This window comes from Oculina patagonica, chromosome 7 (genome assembly GCF_052425735.1).
Source record: "Oculina patagonica isolate OP01 chromosome 7, crgOcupat, whole genome shotgun sequence".
NCBI classification, from domain to species: domain Eukaryota; kingdom Metazoa; phylum Cnidaria; class Anthozoa; order Scleractinia; family Oculinidae; genus Oculina; species Oculina patagonica.
In genome coordinates, this window is record NC_135764.1 from 11,439,225 (window position 1) to 11,456,885 (window position 17,661).

General features: G+C 39.6%; 1 protein-coding gene and 1 pseudogene across 2 annotated transcripts; both read right to left on the reverse strand.

Moving 5' to 3' along the window:
- Nucleotides 1–1,797: 1,797 nt before the first annotated feature.
- On the reverse strand, nucleotides 1,798–7,818 carry LOC144661626 (uncharacterized). Its single transcript, XM_078522431.1, has 6 exons — nucleotides 7,160–7,818; nucleotides 6,541–6,795; nucleotides 5,664–5,824; nucleotides 3,326–3,483; nucleotides 2,429–2,503; nucleotides 1,798–1,987 (listed from the first exon to the last, which is right to left on the reverse strand). Exons 1-6 carry the CDS (start codon nucleotides 7,236–7,238, stop codon nucleotides 1,969–1,971), a joined length of 747 nt encoding a protein of 248 aa, XP_078378557.1. The 5' UTR covers nucleotides 7,239–7,818; the 3' UTR covers nucleotides 1,798–1,968.
- A 2,816-nt stretch (nucleotides 7,819–10,634) lies between these two features.
- LOC144659934 (ATP-binding cassette subfamily C member 4-like) lies at nucleotides 10,635–17,403 on the reverse strand (annotated as a pseudogene). The gene is made up of 6 exons (XR_013571993.1): nucleotides 16,871–17,403; nucleotides 15,807–16,189; nucleotides 13,446–14,695; nucleotides 12,196–12,766; nucleotides 11,707–11,843; nucleotides 10,635–11,524 (listed from the first exon to the last, which is right to left on the reverse strand). The product of XR_013571993.1 is annotated as an ATP-binding cassette subfamily C member 4-like (transcript).
- Nucleotides 17,404–17,661: the final 258 nt, after the last annotated feature.

A 17,661-nucleotide genomic window follows, 5' to 3' on the forward strand; every position in this document is an offset into this window, starting at 1 on the left:
ATAGATAAGAACATACCAAATTTTACATGGTTCCTTAGTCAGTAGTAATTACTTAAATAGATTCTACAAGAAATGTCCTTAGTCTCCTTTAAATAACTTTGGTAACGGTACAACTAAGGCATGAACTGCAGACAGGATAGAAATGTCAACACTTTCTTCTGTTTCCATGTTATTGTTTTCTTTCTGCTTGGTAGCTGAGTTATTGAAACTTGATAAGCAACGGTCGTGACCTTGATGATTCGCGTGTATGTCTTGAAGTTGCGATCGTGAGCATAAGTTTCCTCCATATGCATCGCGGCTAATAGCCAGATGTTATACAGTAAAATTCCGGTTATAAGCCCCTCCGCTTATAAGCCCCCCCCCCCCCCGGTTATAGGCCAATCTACCTGCAAACAAAAGATTGCATTCGATTATAAGCCCCCCCCCCCCGGATACAAGCCCCCATCTGCCGGATGACAGTACTGAACAGGGCTAAATGTTGCTTTATTATGCGTTTTTAACTTAAAAACGTATTTCGATCAACACTCCCGTGGCCCGTTTCGGAACGTTTTTTTTTTAATTCCGCTTATAAGCCCTCCCGGATATAAGCCCCTCCACTTATAAGCCCACCCCGAAACTCTTACGAAGTTGTATAAGCCCAGGGCTTATAACCGGAATTTTACGGTATATAATATTGGTTACGCAGCTCCGCCCTTTCAGTGCTGGAAAACGTTCTACTGTTTAAATTTCACTTCTAATTACTCAAATTCATTCCATGAAATTTCATCCAAGTTAACATTCCTCTTATGTTTGCAGTTCATTGGCGGGACATGTGTCACACAACCTTCCTTACCATGAGTTCTCCCAAAGCTCAGTGGGTAGCCCGCCCAACCGGCTTTATCTAAAACGTCATGGGTACGATTCCCGTTGGAGGTTTACACCCAGCGGGCAATTTTTATGTGGCACCATACTCGTTTACTTACGAGAACAGTTTTCCAAAGCCGCTTTTGCAAAGTAGCTTTACCACTCCATGAAATTCGACGGTGAAATCAATCAATCTCTAGCCAGAACAGGACCTATAAGTAAATAATTAAATACAACACCCGAAAGAAGCATACAATGAAAACAAGAAGGTAAATTAAAGTCCATATCTTATACCCGCGCTGATATCAGTGGTCCTGACCACGATAAAACGAACCTCTTTTTATTACGCATTCCCCATTAATGTTCGTGCTTAATTCCTTTTATGATATCTTTGAAAAAACAATCATAAACGCTCTTGTTTCTTGGCCATTTCAATTTCACCAGAAATATAATACAAACAGCGGCCACAAACATAACACATGGACTACGCATGGTCTGAAAAAAGAATCTAAAAATTACTTGACGTTTCGCATGCTACAGCACGCATCTTCAAAAGTGACGGTTACAAAAAGCGAAAGATTTTAAAACTTAAAAATACAAAGCGAGGTACTGGTAACGAGCTAAACAATAATAAACAACAGTGATAGCAATAGGTGAGAGCTAATAAAGCCACAGCTTTTCACTGCCAACGTTGTCATTGAGGGTGGGTTTTAAGAAACAATCGCTCCCCCACTCCACCCCCACCCCCTACCCACACGCACACACCCTTTTTTTCAAGTTATTTGCTATGCAACGTTGACTTGTTTTATCATCTGCTTCACTTCCACGTCACCGTTTCCTATCAAACATATTGGGTACAATTAAAAAGACAAATCAACAGGTCGCCACAGTGTAAACTCTACATTTATTAAGTAGATAAGCAAGTAATTCACAATTAGTACGCAATGATTAACTTTACTGAACTAGCCTGAGCGTGATCATTTTTTTATGGAATTTGTTTACTTAAATCTTCGAAATGCACTCGTAATGAGCTTTGGTCTCTCGTTAATAACTACAATTCAAATGACTTTTTCTGTCGACATCATTTTTTACTGTGTCGTCGATTCTGAGGAAATGTTGGCACTTCTACTCGTCTACCTTAGCCCTGAAAAAGAGTAGAAAAAGACAGCAACAGTAAAACGTCTGATATACTGAGTTGATACTGAATGTACGCACGCGTGACCACACGTGATCACGGCCGTGTAGCTTTTTTTGTAAAATCGTCTTTTAAGCGGTTCGGGTGAATTCAGTGGAACTTCGAAATTTGTTTTTGATGTTTGGTGGTGTTAGAAATGATTTCTTTTGATAAGATATTTGAAATAGTAACACAGAAGTTTGCAATAAGATGTAAATAACTTTGGTACATAATTTTGCCCAATTTATACTCGAAGTTCTGGCGGATTCGGTCAAAAATATACAGCGGCAATAGAAGTATATTGTTGTATAAGTATGTAGTATATACCTAAACGGTAAAAACTGTTTATTCTGCAATTAATACCGGACTTCGCACCTTGGTTTTCTCTAAAACAATAAATCTTTTACTCACTGCTTGTTGCTTGTCTTGATTTTCGGGGGGAGGTGTACAAGTGATCTTTTACCACGATATTCGCCGGCCAAAAATCTGTTGCAGAACAGATTTTTAAGGCAGAGTCAATCAAGGAGAAAAGAACAGGGTGGTAATAAGGATAACGAAGAAAAATTGCAAGGCCGATTTAACGGTTTGGTACTATATTTGAATTCCAATATTTCGGAAGGCACAGCCTTCCTTCTTCAGGGTCTTACAGAGAATAACTCTAAGGGTTAAAGGTTACAGATTAAAAATATAGGAATTACGATATAACACGTAAATAATAACAACAATAATATAATAATAATAATAATAATAATAATAATAATAATAACATTAATAATGCGCAAATTTCATAAACTGTTCAAATGCGCATGGCAAGATTAAAAACGGAATAAAAAGGCTAAAAAGCTAAAATTAAAAAATTAAAACTGGTAAACCAGTTTCCATGCTCCCTTCGAATATTTCCACTTTAATTTATGTTTTTTTCGCGTTTGAAAGTGTTTTCGGTGTCGAAATATTAATATTTCATTAATAATCTGCTGCATCTTGGAGTGTGTTGTTAAAATTTCACCAACATCGTTCCCACGGCCTCTCTCTCCCCGCCCCTTAGAGTGCTCTGTGGCTCTCGGGAGAGAGACTTTGAGAACGAGGTTGAAATTTCACTTGGTTTTACTACTTAAAGACCAAAACAACCTCAGAACACAAAGGTATAAGTTGAAGTTTATATTATATAACTTACACTCATGGAAGAAATTTATTTTTGATTACCGTCAAAAGTCCTAAAAAGTAACCGTCAATCGTCAAGACGAGCCCCCTTTGAGACCTTCATACATGGTGCAGAACGAATGGCATTGTAACGCTTCCCGAACGTACCTGGTGTATACATAGTTCACTTTGTGTTTCACTCCCACACCAAATGCATCTTCAACTTTGCAGCCATCTTTATCATTTCTGCCGTATTTACCGGACTGTTTTCCATCTTTGGTAGTCAAGCACACAAATCTTTGTTTATTGCCCTTGTTGTGCATGTCCTGTAACACATACACATTTTGTTAGGTTTGATCTGAAATGGATTTTATTCATCAAGATATCAGATCAATTCTTAAAAGAATTACTTTTATTATATAAACTGCAGTGGTATAGCGAGTGGTAGCAAATCGAGAAAAAATGGTAATCACACATGTGTGGATAAAAATGGCATCCACATATGTGTGATATCATTTTTGACCAATCAGCTCGCAGAGTTTGCTATCTTTCAATGCTCAGTGAGCCAAAGTTTATCCATATTAAGTTGAAACATCTTCCAAATCTTCAGCAAATGGTCGGAAATCTTCGGAAAATCGTCAAAAACATCGTAATTAGTAGGTTTATATAATAAACAGAATAATACATGGTTGCTTGGATATATGAAATTTATCTTCTCGTGTTCAAAACCGATATCTCACTTGTTCGCTACGCTCACTCGTGAGCTATCGATTTGAACACTCATAAATTTCATATCTCCGTGCAACCATGTATTATCCTCTTCAAAGTAGTGCAAACCCACGAAGGAAATCCACCGCATAGGCAAAGATGGCGAATGGTATACGTCACTGCAGGTATTATTATTATTGAATTGTTATCCAGCCGACATCCTGACAATTGTACTTATAATCATTCAGAGTGGAACGCACTTATCTCCTGGTTATTGCCCCCGCAGGGTTTTGGCCCAGAGGCCAAAACCCGAGGAGGCATCATAGAAGTCCCCGCGTGTATATATAAGGGATTAAAAATGGAGAAATATATGAAGAAATATACAAGAAATGTACGGTAGTATGCGAGGCGATCCCGATTTGATGAAACTAGGCGCGCACGGTGGTCTCGGTTAATTTTACGGCAAGCATGCAAGGTGTTTTGGGTGTTTCGCCGCCATACTGCGAGCAACAAGCTGAAGATTTGCGATCCAAACCTCTAAAAATTCACAGTTTAAAGATAGATGTGTATTTTGTTTAAGATAAGTTCGCTGAAATTGAAAACTCATTTGTTAACCCGGATTTGTCAAACACGAATCACAACAGACCGAAAGACTCAGTCACAATTAAAACAAACTACTCAGCTACAACCGAGATTTGCCAGTTCTTGGCGAAACACACTCCAGAGATTATATTTAAGTAAATATTAACTAAGATCAGTTGTAAAAAAGATCTTTCAAGAGGTATTGAGTACTTAGACCCGCGAGACTATTTCATCAAAAGAGGTGAGAAAATTTTGTCGCATCTTTAACAAGTCAGTTGTCGAGACGAAGACTGTGGCGGTTTTCGCTTCCAGGCCAAGAATATTTATTTAAAAGAGTTAATCAGCTCCAGTTGTTCGATAGCTGTTTCGAAAATATCATCATTTTTCTCGTAGAAACGAATAAGAGAACTTTTTTCGACCGTAAAATAGTTACTACTCAATTAGATACCACTAAACACTCATCGTTTCGTTTTGTTTACTTTTCACTAATTAGCATAAATTGTAAGATGACTCACGGCTATAAAAGCTCCCTTTTCAGGAACATGCAATAAAATTTCACATATTCAAGCTCAAAATTAAAGACCAAAGACGGACGGTTAATAAAAAAATTTCCAACCACCAAAAAAGACGGCCTTTGCAAAATCAAATTCAAAACAGAATTAGCCAAAGCGGGGGCAACGTTAGTTAGTGAGAACTACTCCTAGTTAGTGCTAGTTTTAATTGATATGTCATAAAAGCATTTTAGTTTTCCTTTGTCTGGGTTTCCATGGCTACTAACTAACAGGCTTGGATTATGCAATAGAGCGTTTTCATATGACGTGAGCCATATTGGTGTTGTGAAACAAAGAAACGGCAGCCATATTGAAGTACCAAGTCATTCTTCCGAAAAAAAAAATATATACAAAAACCGTCGTTTGGTTTAGAAAACCAATATTATCGTCACGTTAGTGAAAACGCTCTATTTGCTTCCATGATTCGCATGTTTGATGACGTCATAAGGCACACGACTATGCTCTTATTAAACAATCAAATCCCTATGTGGTTAAATTTGTAACTCGGTTCCTAACGCTGTGTCAGTTTATCTCACTTGCACATAGCCCGTGTACAACAACCCGCTCTCCTTAACAAGTTAAAAAAAATCGCTTCACAGCTGTTGCAAAGAAGAGGACCGGACACAGATTAACTGAAGGTTTGTCATTAATATCTTAAAAGTTACCTTAGTTCCAATGCCAAAAACATCGAAGCTTTCTTGATTTGCTCTTTCTTTGCAAAAGTCGAAAACTTTTTTATAATCCTTTATCTTCTTGTGGGTTGCAAAACGTTCAGTAAGAACCTTCTCTCCCTCTTCCTTGTAACATCCCTCTGCTTCCCATTCCACTGCATCACAAAGCAACGTACATGAAGAGTTATTACTGAATACAGTACTAGTGTTACTGTTAGCAATGTAACCTTTGGCTTTTTTGATCCGTGCGATTGTCAAATGATAATGGTACAGTACGGTTTGCTGCCTGTACCTGCTCGCTTGTACACTTTGCAGGAACTACGTAATCACAATGTTTTTATTGATAATTTGTATGAACACACCTAACCAGCTATTGCATTTTGTCAGGTTATGTGCAGGGACACCTCCCACCCCCCCCCCCCCCTCCCCCAGCCCCCAACAAAAGCACGAAAAAGCGAACAAAAACATACAACAAAGAACTGGCTTTATGCAGTATTCACTCGTCGCAATGTACATAAATCTAACTGATTGAAATATCGTTGACCCATGAAAAGGATAAACCAATAACGATGTGACCGAAATATTTACTGGCAAATCGGAAAAAAATCGTTGTCTTTGTCAAAATGATCATGATAACAATACGGATTGCACATTCGTGATCATAAGACTCTCAAAAAACGAAAATATCTTGATTAGCAATAAAAGCAATATTTCTTTGCTTATAACCAAGGCTATCTACCCAGAGTACCATTGGGTCAAATCGTTCATGGTTTATGCTTTTCACATGGTCAACGCTTCTTCAATCAGGTATATAACGATCATCAGAGAAGGTTCTTTATACCAACTTCAAAATATCTACGAAATCTTCTACCTTTAACTTTAATCCAGACATGAACTGGGTTGGCCTCGTCGCTTGCGTCTGTGTACGGTTTTACAAATGATGAATCTTTGCACTCGTAGCATGCGTAGTTGTAATTCTCCCAAAACTCGATGGCGTGACATCCAGGCCTGTCATTACACCGCTTTTGACACTCCTTGTGATCTATTGGACACTCTACGTCAAAGGATATGAGAGTTCTACCAGAGGCTGTGCACCAGCTGGGAGATTCCGAGTATTTAATCCAAGCTGGAAAAACGGAAGATCTCGCCATCAGTCTTAAAGGGTCTGTGTCACGACTGAGTGAAGTTTATTTTATTTAGTTTTGCTAAACACTCGCTATGAGTCCTAATGTTTGCAAAGGAATTACTTCTATGGATCTAAATGATAAAACCATAGCTTCAATGAAACCATAATTGTCTCCTGGGCGTTAAAATTTAAAGTTACAAGCAAACGAGATTAACTTTGAAAACTGTTCAGCCCAACAATATTCATTTCGCAATCCGTTTCAATCTTCGTCACTTTTGGCCATCCGTACCTTCTTTTGTATTTGCTGTGTTATCGTAAAAAGTTGGTAGAGTTATGTGACAAGAAATGGATCACAGGGCCTTACCTATATCTTGCTGTGAATGTTTGTTTCCTGAGGCTACATGGCTTATCCACACCAAAAGCAGAGCAAAAGGGAGCATCATTGTAGCTGTATGTGATCATAGGAGAAAACATTTGATCAGTACTGGGCAGTCATTGCTAACGTTCAGTTTACTTCTCATATTTGTCCAGTCCCTGAACTCTCACTTCCGCGCCCTATATAGGGGGTGAAAATAGGCGCGAGATAGAGAGAGTCCAGGATAACTTGCATGCGCATGCTCAGACAAAAAAAACGGAGGAAAGTCCAAACCATATATGGCAGCACCTTTGGAAACGCGCACTCAGGTAAAGAGTTCAACTGCACGACTTAGTACCACAGCAACACCGGAACAACTTCGAAGATATATAAATACGACCTGCTATACAAACAAACACGACAGTCGGTTATATAATGACTTTTGAATTAAAAAAAATGAATAGTGCTTATGAGTGTTTATGTGGATTAAATTCGATTCAAGCCTGCAGCATGACTTAAACTACATTCCTAGCGCACAGCTTGATCAAAATAACGGCATTTTTTTACCAACGGAGAGTTTCTTTTTCTCTTCTTGATTACCTGTTTTATTTGTAATTGTACTCTAGCTTGCGCTTGGTGATTTTAAGTTGAATTTCAAACGAAGCCAAGTCAATTTGTTTTTTCCTTCTATATTTAGTGGATGCTTTAAAATTAATTTGGTTCGTAAGAAAACCTTTCTCCAGAGGTTCGTTGAAGCGAATGTTTTAGTCAAATGGGGCGTTTTTTAAAACGCGATTATAAAAAGCGATTATCTTTTCTTGACTTGGTAAGTAAAAAGATTTCTTTAACTGAAGACCAGGCTTTTAGCTAGGATTTAAAAAGTGGGGGTCCAAAATTTTATAATTCCTGACTTTAACCCCCTAGGAAGGCCTGAGGAGCATGCAAGGTGTTTTTCTGCAGTTATGAATGCAAAGTTATCTAAAGATTTCCAAATTTGCTAAAAAAACCTCTGTGAAAAGTGGCCATCCATAGGACTCTTGAACTCCCACCTGGCTAAAAGCTAAAGACCCCTTGGTTGAATCTTTTTTCGTTTTTCTTTTTAATCATAATATATTTCGCATCATTGTTAGAGTACAGGTAACCGCACGAGTCCCGTTACTTTAAAATGTCGATTAACTCCTCTTATTTCGGAGTTTTGTCTTTAGACAAAAAACGAGTGTAAGATAAACAGCGATAACAACTGAGCTAATGAGTCAAACAGAAAAAAAACATTAACAATATACAGCGAAAGAAAACTAATTATTGTCATTCAAAATAAACCGTTTAAGGTGTTGAATTGGCAACCAAACAAAATAACTGCGCCTCAGTATAGAATATGATCAAAAACATTTAAAGATATATCGTACTGGAGATTAAAAAAGTTGAGTTAAAAAAGTTATATACCCCACCTCTGTTGGTTGCTTATTTTCTGTCAGAATGTACGCGGGCCTCTCAGTCAAAAGAGCTAGGAGAAACTATCCCGTATAAAGCGTTGAATCTGATTCTTTGTTAGAGAAAATGAATCCGCCAAAACGTGGTGCAAAATAAACAAAAAAGGCAAAAGACTTACAGGGTACATAAATGATGTTATTATTTTGCTTTATGTGTGGCAATGACCAATAAAAGAGATGAAAATAGAACCTGGGCGTTTTAAAACACCTAACTCCTTTGAAGGAAGTGTTAAACTGTAACTGTAACCTGCGATCCACCTTTTGTTCAACTAATACTGTGAATTTGCGAGACATTTTTGTTTGCACTTTCACCCGTAAGTTCAACCTTATTAAGAAAAGGCTAAAAAACTGGTGAACACAAATCAGGAAAAACTGTGTAGCCATGAATGACATGACAAAATTTAAACAAAAATATTGTTTTAAAAATGCGCTGAAATATAAAATTTCTCGGACGTTTCGTCTGTCTCTTCATCAGCGTAGAAATGAAAAAGAAAAATTGGTGATAGGGTGAAAGAAGGGTTTAAAATGACTTTGATTGAGTCAGTATCAATTGACGTTCTGTTCCCATATTAGTAGGATTAACCGGGAAAATCAACATTGGCCGGTGGGTGGGAAAGATGTAAATTCTGTTATCATAAGCGCGAGAAAGGAAAACATCTGAGCAAAATTTGAACAAAATTACATTTGAAAATATAAATTGTATAAGGTATTATAGATATAGGATAGGAACCGCGTAGCACCCGTGTAGCTAGGAATTATTCATATTGTTCAATGCCATCGAGTGCCGGTAGTAGGCAATACTGCCGATACACCAAATCCCCCTGGTTTACTACCCTGTTAAAGGAAATGTGGAAGTGACCCCACAGGGCAAGAAAATTTGACCCGGTGGAATTGGTACCCACGACCTCTGGACTAGATCTACCGACGCTCTACCGACTGGGCTACGAGGCCAGACGGGAGTAGTATAGGTCGGGTCATTTAGATAGTCCCGGAGATAGTGAACTGTATAAAGTATTTCACTTAATAATAGGCCTTGAAAACAACAAATGCGTGTAGGACACCGCTGATCGATCGAGTTAAGTACCACTGTCCCACAACACTGGAACGTATCCCGGTTCCTGTACCATTAGGCGACTATAATCATTTCTACCCCCCTGGATTTGTAGCTAGTCCATCACAGGGTTAACTCGCTGGCCCCAGCAATAAATTAGCCGGTACCTATTTATCCACCTATAACGTTCGTTAAGAGTAAATAAAACTTCCTTGGAAGTCTGTATTCCTTTTCGATGTCAGCGGCTCTTGTTCTCGTTTTAACCGTAGAGTTCGAAAAGAGAGTCGAGGTACACTTCCAAAATTCCAATTGACTCAACGAAAAGAAAATTCAAAGTGTGCTGTTGAAAATTCGATAGAGCCAGCGAAAATTTAAAGTGTGCTTCTGAGGCCCCTTCCACACTGACCCGGGTAAATTTGAAAACGGAGAAATTTGAAAACGCTGGGTAAAATGTTTTCCGTCCACATTAAACCCGGTTAAATTTGAAAACGATACCTACTTTGGAGAGCGTTTTTAAAAGGTACCATTTTCGGCGACCAAAAATGCCGTTTCAGTGTGGACGGTTGGCCTATCCGGGTAAAAAAAGATGCGTTCTCAAATTTACCCGGTTTAGTGTGGACGGGGCCTGAGAATTCGAAATGGTGCTCCCAAAATTTGAGGCACCCTGTGAAATATCGCAAACGCTTCATATGAACTTAAGTTGGGAACTAGGAAATTTCAGATTGATTCAAACAATAGATGATTCGAACTTTCGTATCTTGCTACAGTTTGACCCGATCTGTCCTATGACTGAATCGAGACAATGAAAAAATGGAATCTATCGGTACTTGTAAAATAGACGACGCTTGCATAGCAATTAAAAAGACGAGTTTTCCAAGAGTCAATTACTTGGCTTTATTATTCTCTATGTTGTTCAACATGCAACAAAGTTTAAGAATCCTGATCACATTTCACCAAAATAACTTCCTCTGATATTCACAAGTGAATCAAATCTGCTATATTCATCAACTTCTCCATTTTTTAAAACCAAAATCGTATCACAGTCTCTGATCGTGTTCAAACGATGAGCTATAGTGATGACTGTGGAGTCCCTCAGTTTCTCACGCACTACGTTCCAGATCGTTTGCTCTGTATCTGGATCAACGTGAGCAGTGGGCTCATCCAAGATGATGATCTTGCTTCGTTGCAACAACACACGAGCCAAACAAATTAACTGCCGTTCTCCTACACTGAAATTTGCTCCATGTTCCAACAACTCGTGATCAAGCTGATCCTCAAGACTTTCTACCAACTCTTTTAGTTGCACTTCTTCTAAAGCTCGCCATAATTCTACATCATGAAACTGCTCCATGAGATCGAGATTCTTTCTCAACGATCCACTAAAGAGAACGGGACTTTGGCCGAGAACAGATACACATCGTCGAGCTGCTTGAAGGTTGATCTCTTTCATTCCAATACCATCCACCAAAATCTCTCCATCAGCGTCTGGCATGCGCATAAGAGCTGCCACAAACGACGACTTTCCAGCACCTGTACGCCCTGCAACACCGATCTTTGCTCCTCCTTTGATGTTAAGATTAATTTTCTTCAGCACTTGAGGTCCCCGCGGATAGTAAATCAATGATACGTCTTGAAATGTGATACTTCCTTCGCGTGGCCAGTGTTCCGGGGGGTGTCTTTCCACTTTGTACCCAGGCTCTGAGTCAAGCTTGGTGTACGTCATAATTCGTTCAACTGACGTCATTAGGTTCTCGACATCCGAGGTTTTTCTGACAGCCAGTTGGGTCATGGACACAGTCTGGATGACGTAAACAAGTGCAAGCCCGGCAGAAGCTGAATAAAACAAATGATAAGAAATAATCTAGGAGCAATTAAGCAAGTAAATAACAATAACAAGATCTATGTCACGATGTTTTAGGTTATTGGCCTGATGTACAAAATAACTTTATAATCCTACACGGTACAACGGGGCTAGCAACTAACTAAATAGTGTAGTTATTTGTTTTAATACCAACCGGCATCTTGAGACATTACTACTGCAGCCATAGCTACTGCACCAATCAAAAGGGAAGCGAGAACATCCAAGCGAACACCAAGCCATCTGCCACTGGCCATCACCATTATGTTTGATTGATTGTGAACATCTTGATATCTAGAGGAGGAAAATTAGAGTTTTGTTCTTACTTATATGCGGACGGCCAAATCGAAGCATGCAACGGACAACGCATCTTGAAAAAATTGGCAAATATTTTTTAAGTTTGTCATTCGTAATCCGTCTTAATCTTTGTCAGTCGAAACCATCATTGATTATTTTCGTATTTTCATTACTCATTTTTGGTAGAAAACTATTATTTTGAAGTTTCCGTCAAAGAGAAAGAACTCAAAAAAATGACTTAAAAATGTAATCGTGACAATGTTTCTTTAAGAAGCCTTAGTTCAACAGTAGATTGCTATCCCTTCCTTTTTTACCGAATTATCTGCCAAAAAAGGGCTCGCCAACCTACCTGTAAAACTCTTCCACGAAATCCGTTTGTCTGCCCCTTGTCCTAATCGTGTCCAGGCCATTCAGAGTCTCAGAAATGTGAGAGAAGACAGGACTGCGGCAAATGGACTCCAACCTTTTCAGTTCTCTAGACGTCTTCAAGTAATACTTCGAGATGTACACAACCATCAGACTCACAGGAACAACAACTATCAGAAGCCAAGAATTTGTGACAATTGGAACAAGAATTGACGCAAATACCAGCAATAGCAACTGAATTGAAAAAAGAAACGTTTTGGGTAGTAGCTCATCCACACAACCTACATCTTTGGAAAATCGATTAAGGATTCTTCCTACGGGATTTGAATCAAAGAAAAGAACCGGTGCTTGTAAAATAGCCACCACCATTTTGTCATGAAGACGCTCGGAACACCTCAAAGAAACCACAAGGAATCCATATGCTCGGAAGATGGCAAATACGAGGGAAGCGCCGACTAGACAGCCATAGATAGTGAGGTTCGTCTTGTCTTTCTGATCGTCTGCAGGTTTCTTTGTTAAATACGAGAGCCACACGTCCGGGAAAACTATCATTGCTGAAAAAGAGAGACAAGAAAAAGGTAGGGACATCAGGAACGTAGAAGTCGATTGTCATTTTAAATGTAATTTATGAACTGAAAGGGCAAAAATTCGGGTTCTTTTTGAACATTATTATTTCCCACATATTTTCATAACCAAGCAGTATTTGATTGGGGCCTGTTGCCATGGAAACTAAAACCTTAGGGCCAATTATATATTTGGTTAGCTTATGTTATAACAACTATATCTTGTAAATTTAGACCAATTCGGTTGATGTTTTTTGGAGGTACGGGCCTTTTTTCTTCTCACTAAGACTATAGTAAGCAAGTTCTCTTTACCAATTACCCCACCCCACCCACCATGGAAACAGCCCAATATCTCATTAAAGCACGCGTTACCGGTTTGAAATCAAGGAGATTCTAGATATAGGTCATAAGCTTAAGTTGATACCAAATTCACTACGTCCCATGGGGGTGCTACGAGGCATAATTTTTAGGCCCCTTGGCTCATTGACTAATTAATTTTTGTACTGTAAAAGATAACAGTCATTCACTTTAGTCTTTGTTTGCTTTCCCCTCAGGGGGGAAGGGGAGTTACAATGTGCCCATAACTGCAAATATACAAATTTTCATTTCGCTCAGATCCCGAAAAGTGTGAATGTGGAGGTAGCAGTGTGTGGAATGGACCGCACCTTACCTTGAGTGATGATGCACAAGCAAATTAGCGCGAAGATCGTCAACGATTGTGCTCCGCTTCTGAAGTAATTCCAATAAAGCTCTGATGACACCACTCCGATAGTGCGATCTTCCTCCGATATTTCCAGACCCTTGGCTACACTGGGTAGTGAAACGGTTCTTTCACAGCTATCAACAACGTCGCTTGTCTCTTTGTTCTCCCAAACAAAACTCTGATTTTTTTGTTCCTCCACAACTTTCTTATAGAGTGGATCAACAGTTTTATTTAGAATGCCTTTTCCTTGTAGCTCAGAAAAACTTCCCTTTTCCAGCACCCGTCCTCTATACAGCACAATTACTTCATCAGCCTCTTCCATATGCTGTTCCTGATGAGAAGTCAACACTCGGGTTTTCTTACCCAGCAGATCTTTTATACATTTTTCGAAGACATGCTGGCCAACTTTTACGTCCACAGCGCTAAGTGGGTCGTCCATCAAATAAAGGCCTGCATCAGCGTAAACCGCGCGTGCTAAGCTAACTCTCGCCCGTTGGCCTCCACTCAGAACTTCACCGCGTTCTCCAACAATTGTTTGGTCGCAGTCAGGGAACTTCTGAATGTCTTCAGTTAGGGCGCATGCTTCGATCACTCTGGTGTACCAGGGTTCATCGTATGGTTTACCAAACAAAATGTTTTCTCTTATGGTTCCTGAGAAGACCCAAGCTGTCTGGGGAACATAAACAAGAGACCCTGGGCATGTGATCGTTCCGCTTGTGTTTGAGATCTCGCCAGCGATCGCTGATAAAAGAGTAGACTTACCACTGCCCACTGGTCCGGTGATGACTGTTAAACTTTGTGCTGCTGTTGTAAATTCGATATTCTCCAGAACAAACTCATCTAAACGATCGAGTTTTCTGTATGTCAAATTTGAGACGGATAATGTCGATTTGGCCTGGTCTTTTATGTCATCTTCCTTGGGCTGATCACTTGATATGCCACGCAAATTTTCTAAAAGAAGAAATTCCTCTATTCTGCCGAGAGAAGCATAAGCTTCGTATGTCTCCAGAAAACCATAGGCCAAGAAAAGGCAAGTGAGATGTCTAAGTCTATTGATAAATGAGAGGAACATAAAAACATTAACAGGTGTGAGGGGTTGTCCGGTCAATACAAGAGTTACAACTGACACCAGAGTCGCCATTGGTGCTGAAGTGTACTCCAAACCTGCAACTCCTGACAAAACGGCGCTCTTCTTACGGATGATGTTGATTTCATTTCTAAAACAAAACAAAACAAAACAAAGCAAAGAGTTTTAAGGATAAACGTTTCAGTAAACAACTTAACATGTGTAAGGCGCGGCGGCCTAACGGCGAGTGCGTTTAACTCCGCATTAAGTGGTGCAGTTTGAGCCCTGGCCGGGGCCATTGTGTTTTGCTCTTGGGCAAGGAACTTAAAACGCACAGTGCCCTCTCCCGCCTCGGTGTATTAATGGGTACCGACTAATTAAATGCTTGGAAAACCCTGCAATGAGCTAGCATATCACACAGGAGAAGTACAATTATTCCTAGTCGCTTCATGTTATTTGATGGGCCACAAGCCAGAGCTTATCCCAGTTTTCGTAGTATGAAGCGATAAGGAGTATTTCTACTGCCTCAGGGCTCGTGCCCCGACTACTCGAACTGGAGTCCAGGCAGCTAGCCATTAGGCCGGTACGCCTAACACTAAAAACTGTAATTCATTTTTTACAAGCTAAGGGTCGCTGTAATTTTAGTCTAAATTTCACTTGTTGATTAATTAACTGGCAGGACACCCTTGACAAGAATATTTGTTCAAAGTGTATAACAACACAAGTTGAAGGCACCTCAGCTGGTTGCCTAACAAGGGCTCTAATTTCTTTTACAACAAATGGCAAATGAACAAGTGTGTTTACGATTAACCCCGTGGGGGGGGGGGGTACTCCCTTTAATGGCTTATACAGGGAGGCTCCGCTCGAAAGGGGTACTTTTTTCATGCTTCAGGTATATAAATGGGTAGGGATTTCACAAGTTTAGGTATATGAAAGGGTAGGGAAATCGGTCATTAAGGTATTTAAAAGGGCCTTCAATTAAAAAATTTCCAACTGACGCACCTTATAGCTGTATCATTTAAATTTATTAAACGCTACATAAAAATTGCATCAAGACTTTCCTGTTTTAGGCATATGTCATTTTTTATTCGGTATATGAAAGGGTACCTTTTCTCAGAAAAAGGTATACGAAAGGGATGCCTTTTCTTTCAAAATGGTATATAAAAGGGTAAGGGGTTGGACCTCGGGGCGGAGCCTCCCCGTACAAAACTTTTTTTAAGTAGCCCCCCGCTGATTAACCACCAGTGTTTCATGTTTCCTACCTTCGCATATTCTTTATCTTTTCACGGTATCCATCCTCCCACGCATGCGTCTTGATAGCACGAATCCCAGAAACCACCTGGTTCATCAAGGAGATGCGTTGGTCGGAAATCTCTGCTGTGCGCAAGCGCAGCGCAGCACTCACAAAAGACAACCCCGCGAAATATGGGACAAGAAGACACAGGAAAAGAACTGCCACAAGGGTTTGCCAGCCAATCAAATACACAAGTAAAACTGTGACCACCACGAATTCAGGAATCGCAAAAATCCCCGAAAAACTATACTTCACGACTTCTTGCTCCAGTCGCTGAACATCGTTTGATACAAGATCAATGACGCGACCTGTGGTAAATTCCAGCAATGCATTCTTGCTCAGAAGTAGTGTCTGCAAAACAAGAAATGACAAATGTCATCAGCGTGCATGCATCACAGCGGACAAACGTAAGAACCCAATGACCCTTGCGGTTTTCGTTGCCTCGAAGTTTGGAAAAGCAGGAAAAGGAGTCGCAAGACGTTTGTAAGAAACTTTATAAAAAGAGCAGTCACAAAGCAAATTATGAGCCGATGATATAAACAAGGTGAATAACAATTATCAAATATCAAATCCTCTATGCATCTGTGTCTCTATGCAATTAGTGTCTGTCTTATCTTCTTCTAGCTCAAAGAAGTGAAAGATTTCATAAACGTGGCGTATATAAGCGGCAGTTTTGGAGGAGCTGGAAGCTACTGCCTGTTAGAGTTGTTCTTTGTTCAGTACTGAAAGAAGAATTTCTTCTGATTGCTGCGAAATAAATGTCTGAGAAGATTTTTCCGTGCTACCTACGGTACAAGCTCTATTGAGCGCCCTCCGCCTCCTCCAACGATGATTAGATAAGACAATCATTTATGAACCGCTGATGAAAACTATCATTTTCAAGAAGCGTTATCTTTTAACGTTATCCATTTAATCACATCGATTTTTATCAGATTATTTATGATCTGAAATAGCCTATTTCTAATCAGCCGCCCTCTTACGCTTTTATGCCACAATCCAAAAAAAGCCCCAGGGGATTGAAAGTATGCTTACCTTGCGATAAATTAAACCTTTCAGGGCGCTGCTAATTCTGATTGCCAACACTTCACATCTATAGTCAAAATGGTGTACACCAAGTGATCCAATAAAGGCGTTAATAAACATGACTACGGCACAACCGTAGAGAAGATGGATTTGCTGTGACTCGGTCACTAACAGTGCTGAAGATGAGATATCCAAGAAACAGGGGCTGAAGAAGACGAGAAACGGTACGCAAAACAATAGTGATGGTCATCATTATGGCGTCTCTTGACAGAGACCAACTTTACGACGCTTTTCCAAAGTTTCGGCTTTTTCCCATTTGTTTTGCACTTGGCTTTTTCTTTGTTCCAGTTTGCTTGAAGCTGCTCGGCCAATAAACAAGTAGAGTTTTCCTTTGAAAGAGGCAAAAAATCACTCTGCTCTAAAACACGTTCACTGCCTGTTTTGAAGACAATGTTCATCCAACGAAACAGGAGTAGAGAAACAAAGCTAGGCTTTTTTGTATCGTCATCAGTGGAGATGGTCTTATACTTATTCCTTGCCATGACGCTAGATCTACAAACAAGGCAAAACACATGCATATTGATCACATAAAAAAGATTGTTGTTAAGAGCAAATATCCACAAAAATCAAACAAATCAAACTTCAAATGGGATAAGGGCTAAAAAACTAAATCAGTCTCCTTTTGCGATAAGAAGTAGCCCTATAGTAAATATAGCAATGTAATTGAATCCACACAATTTCGTATTATGGGTATCAAATGGTCTTTCGGATTTGCTGGGTTTTTTTTGGGGTGATTTGGC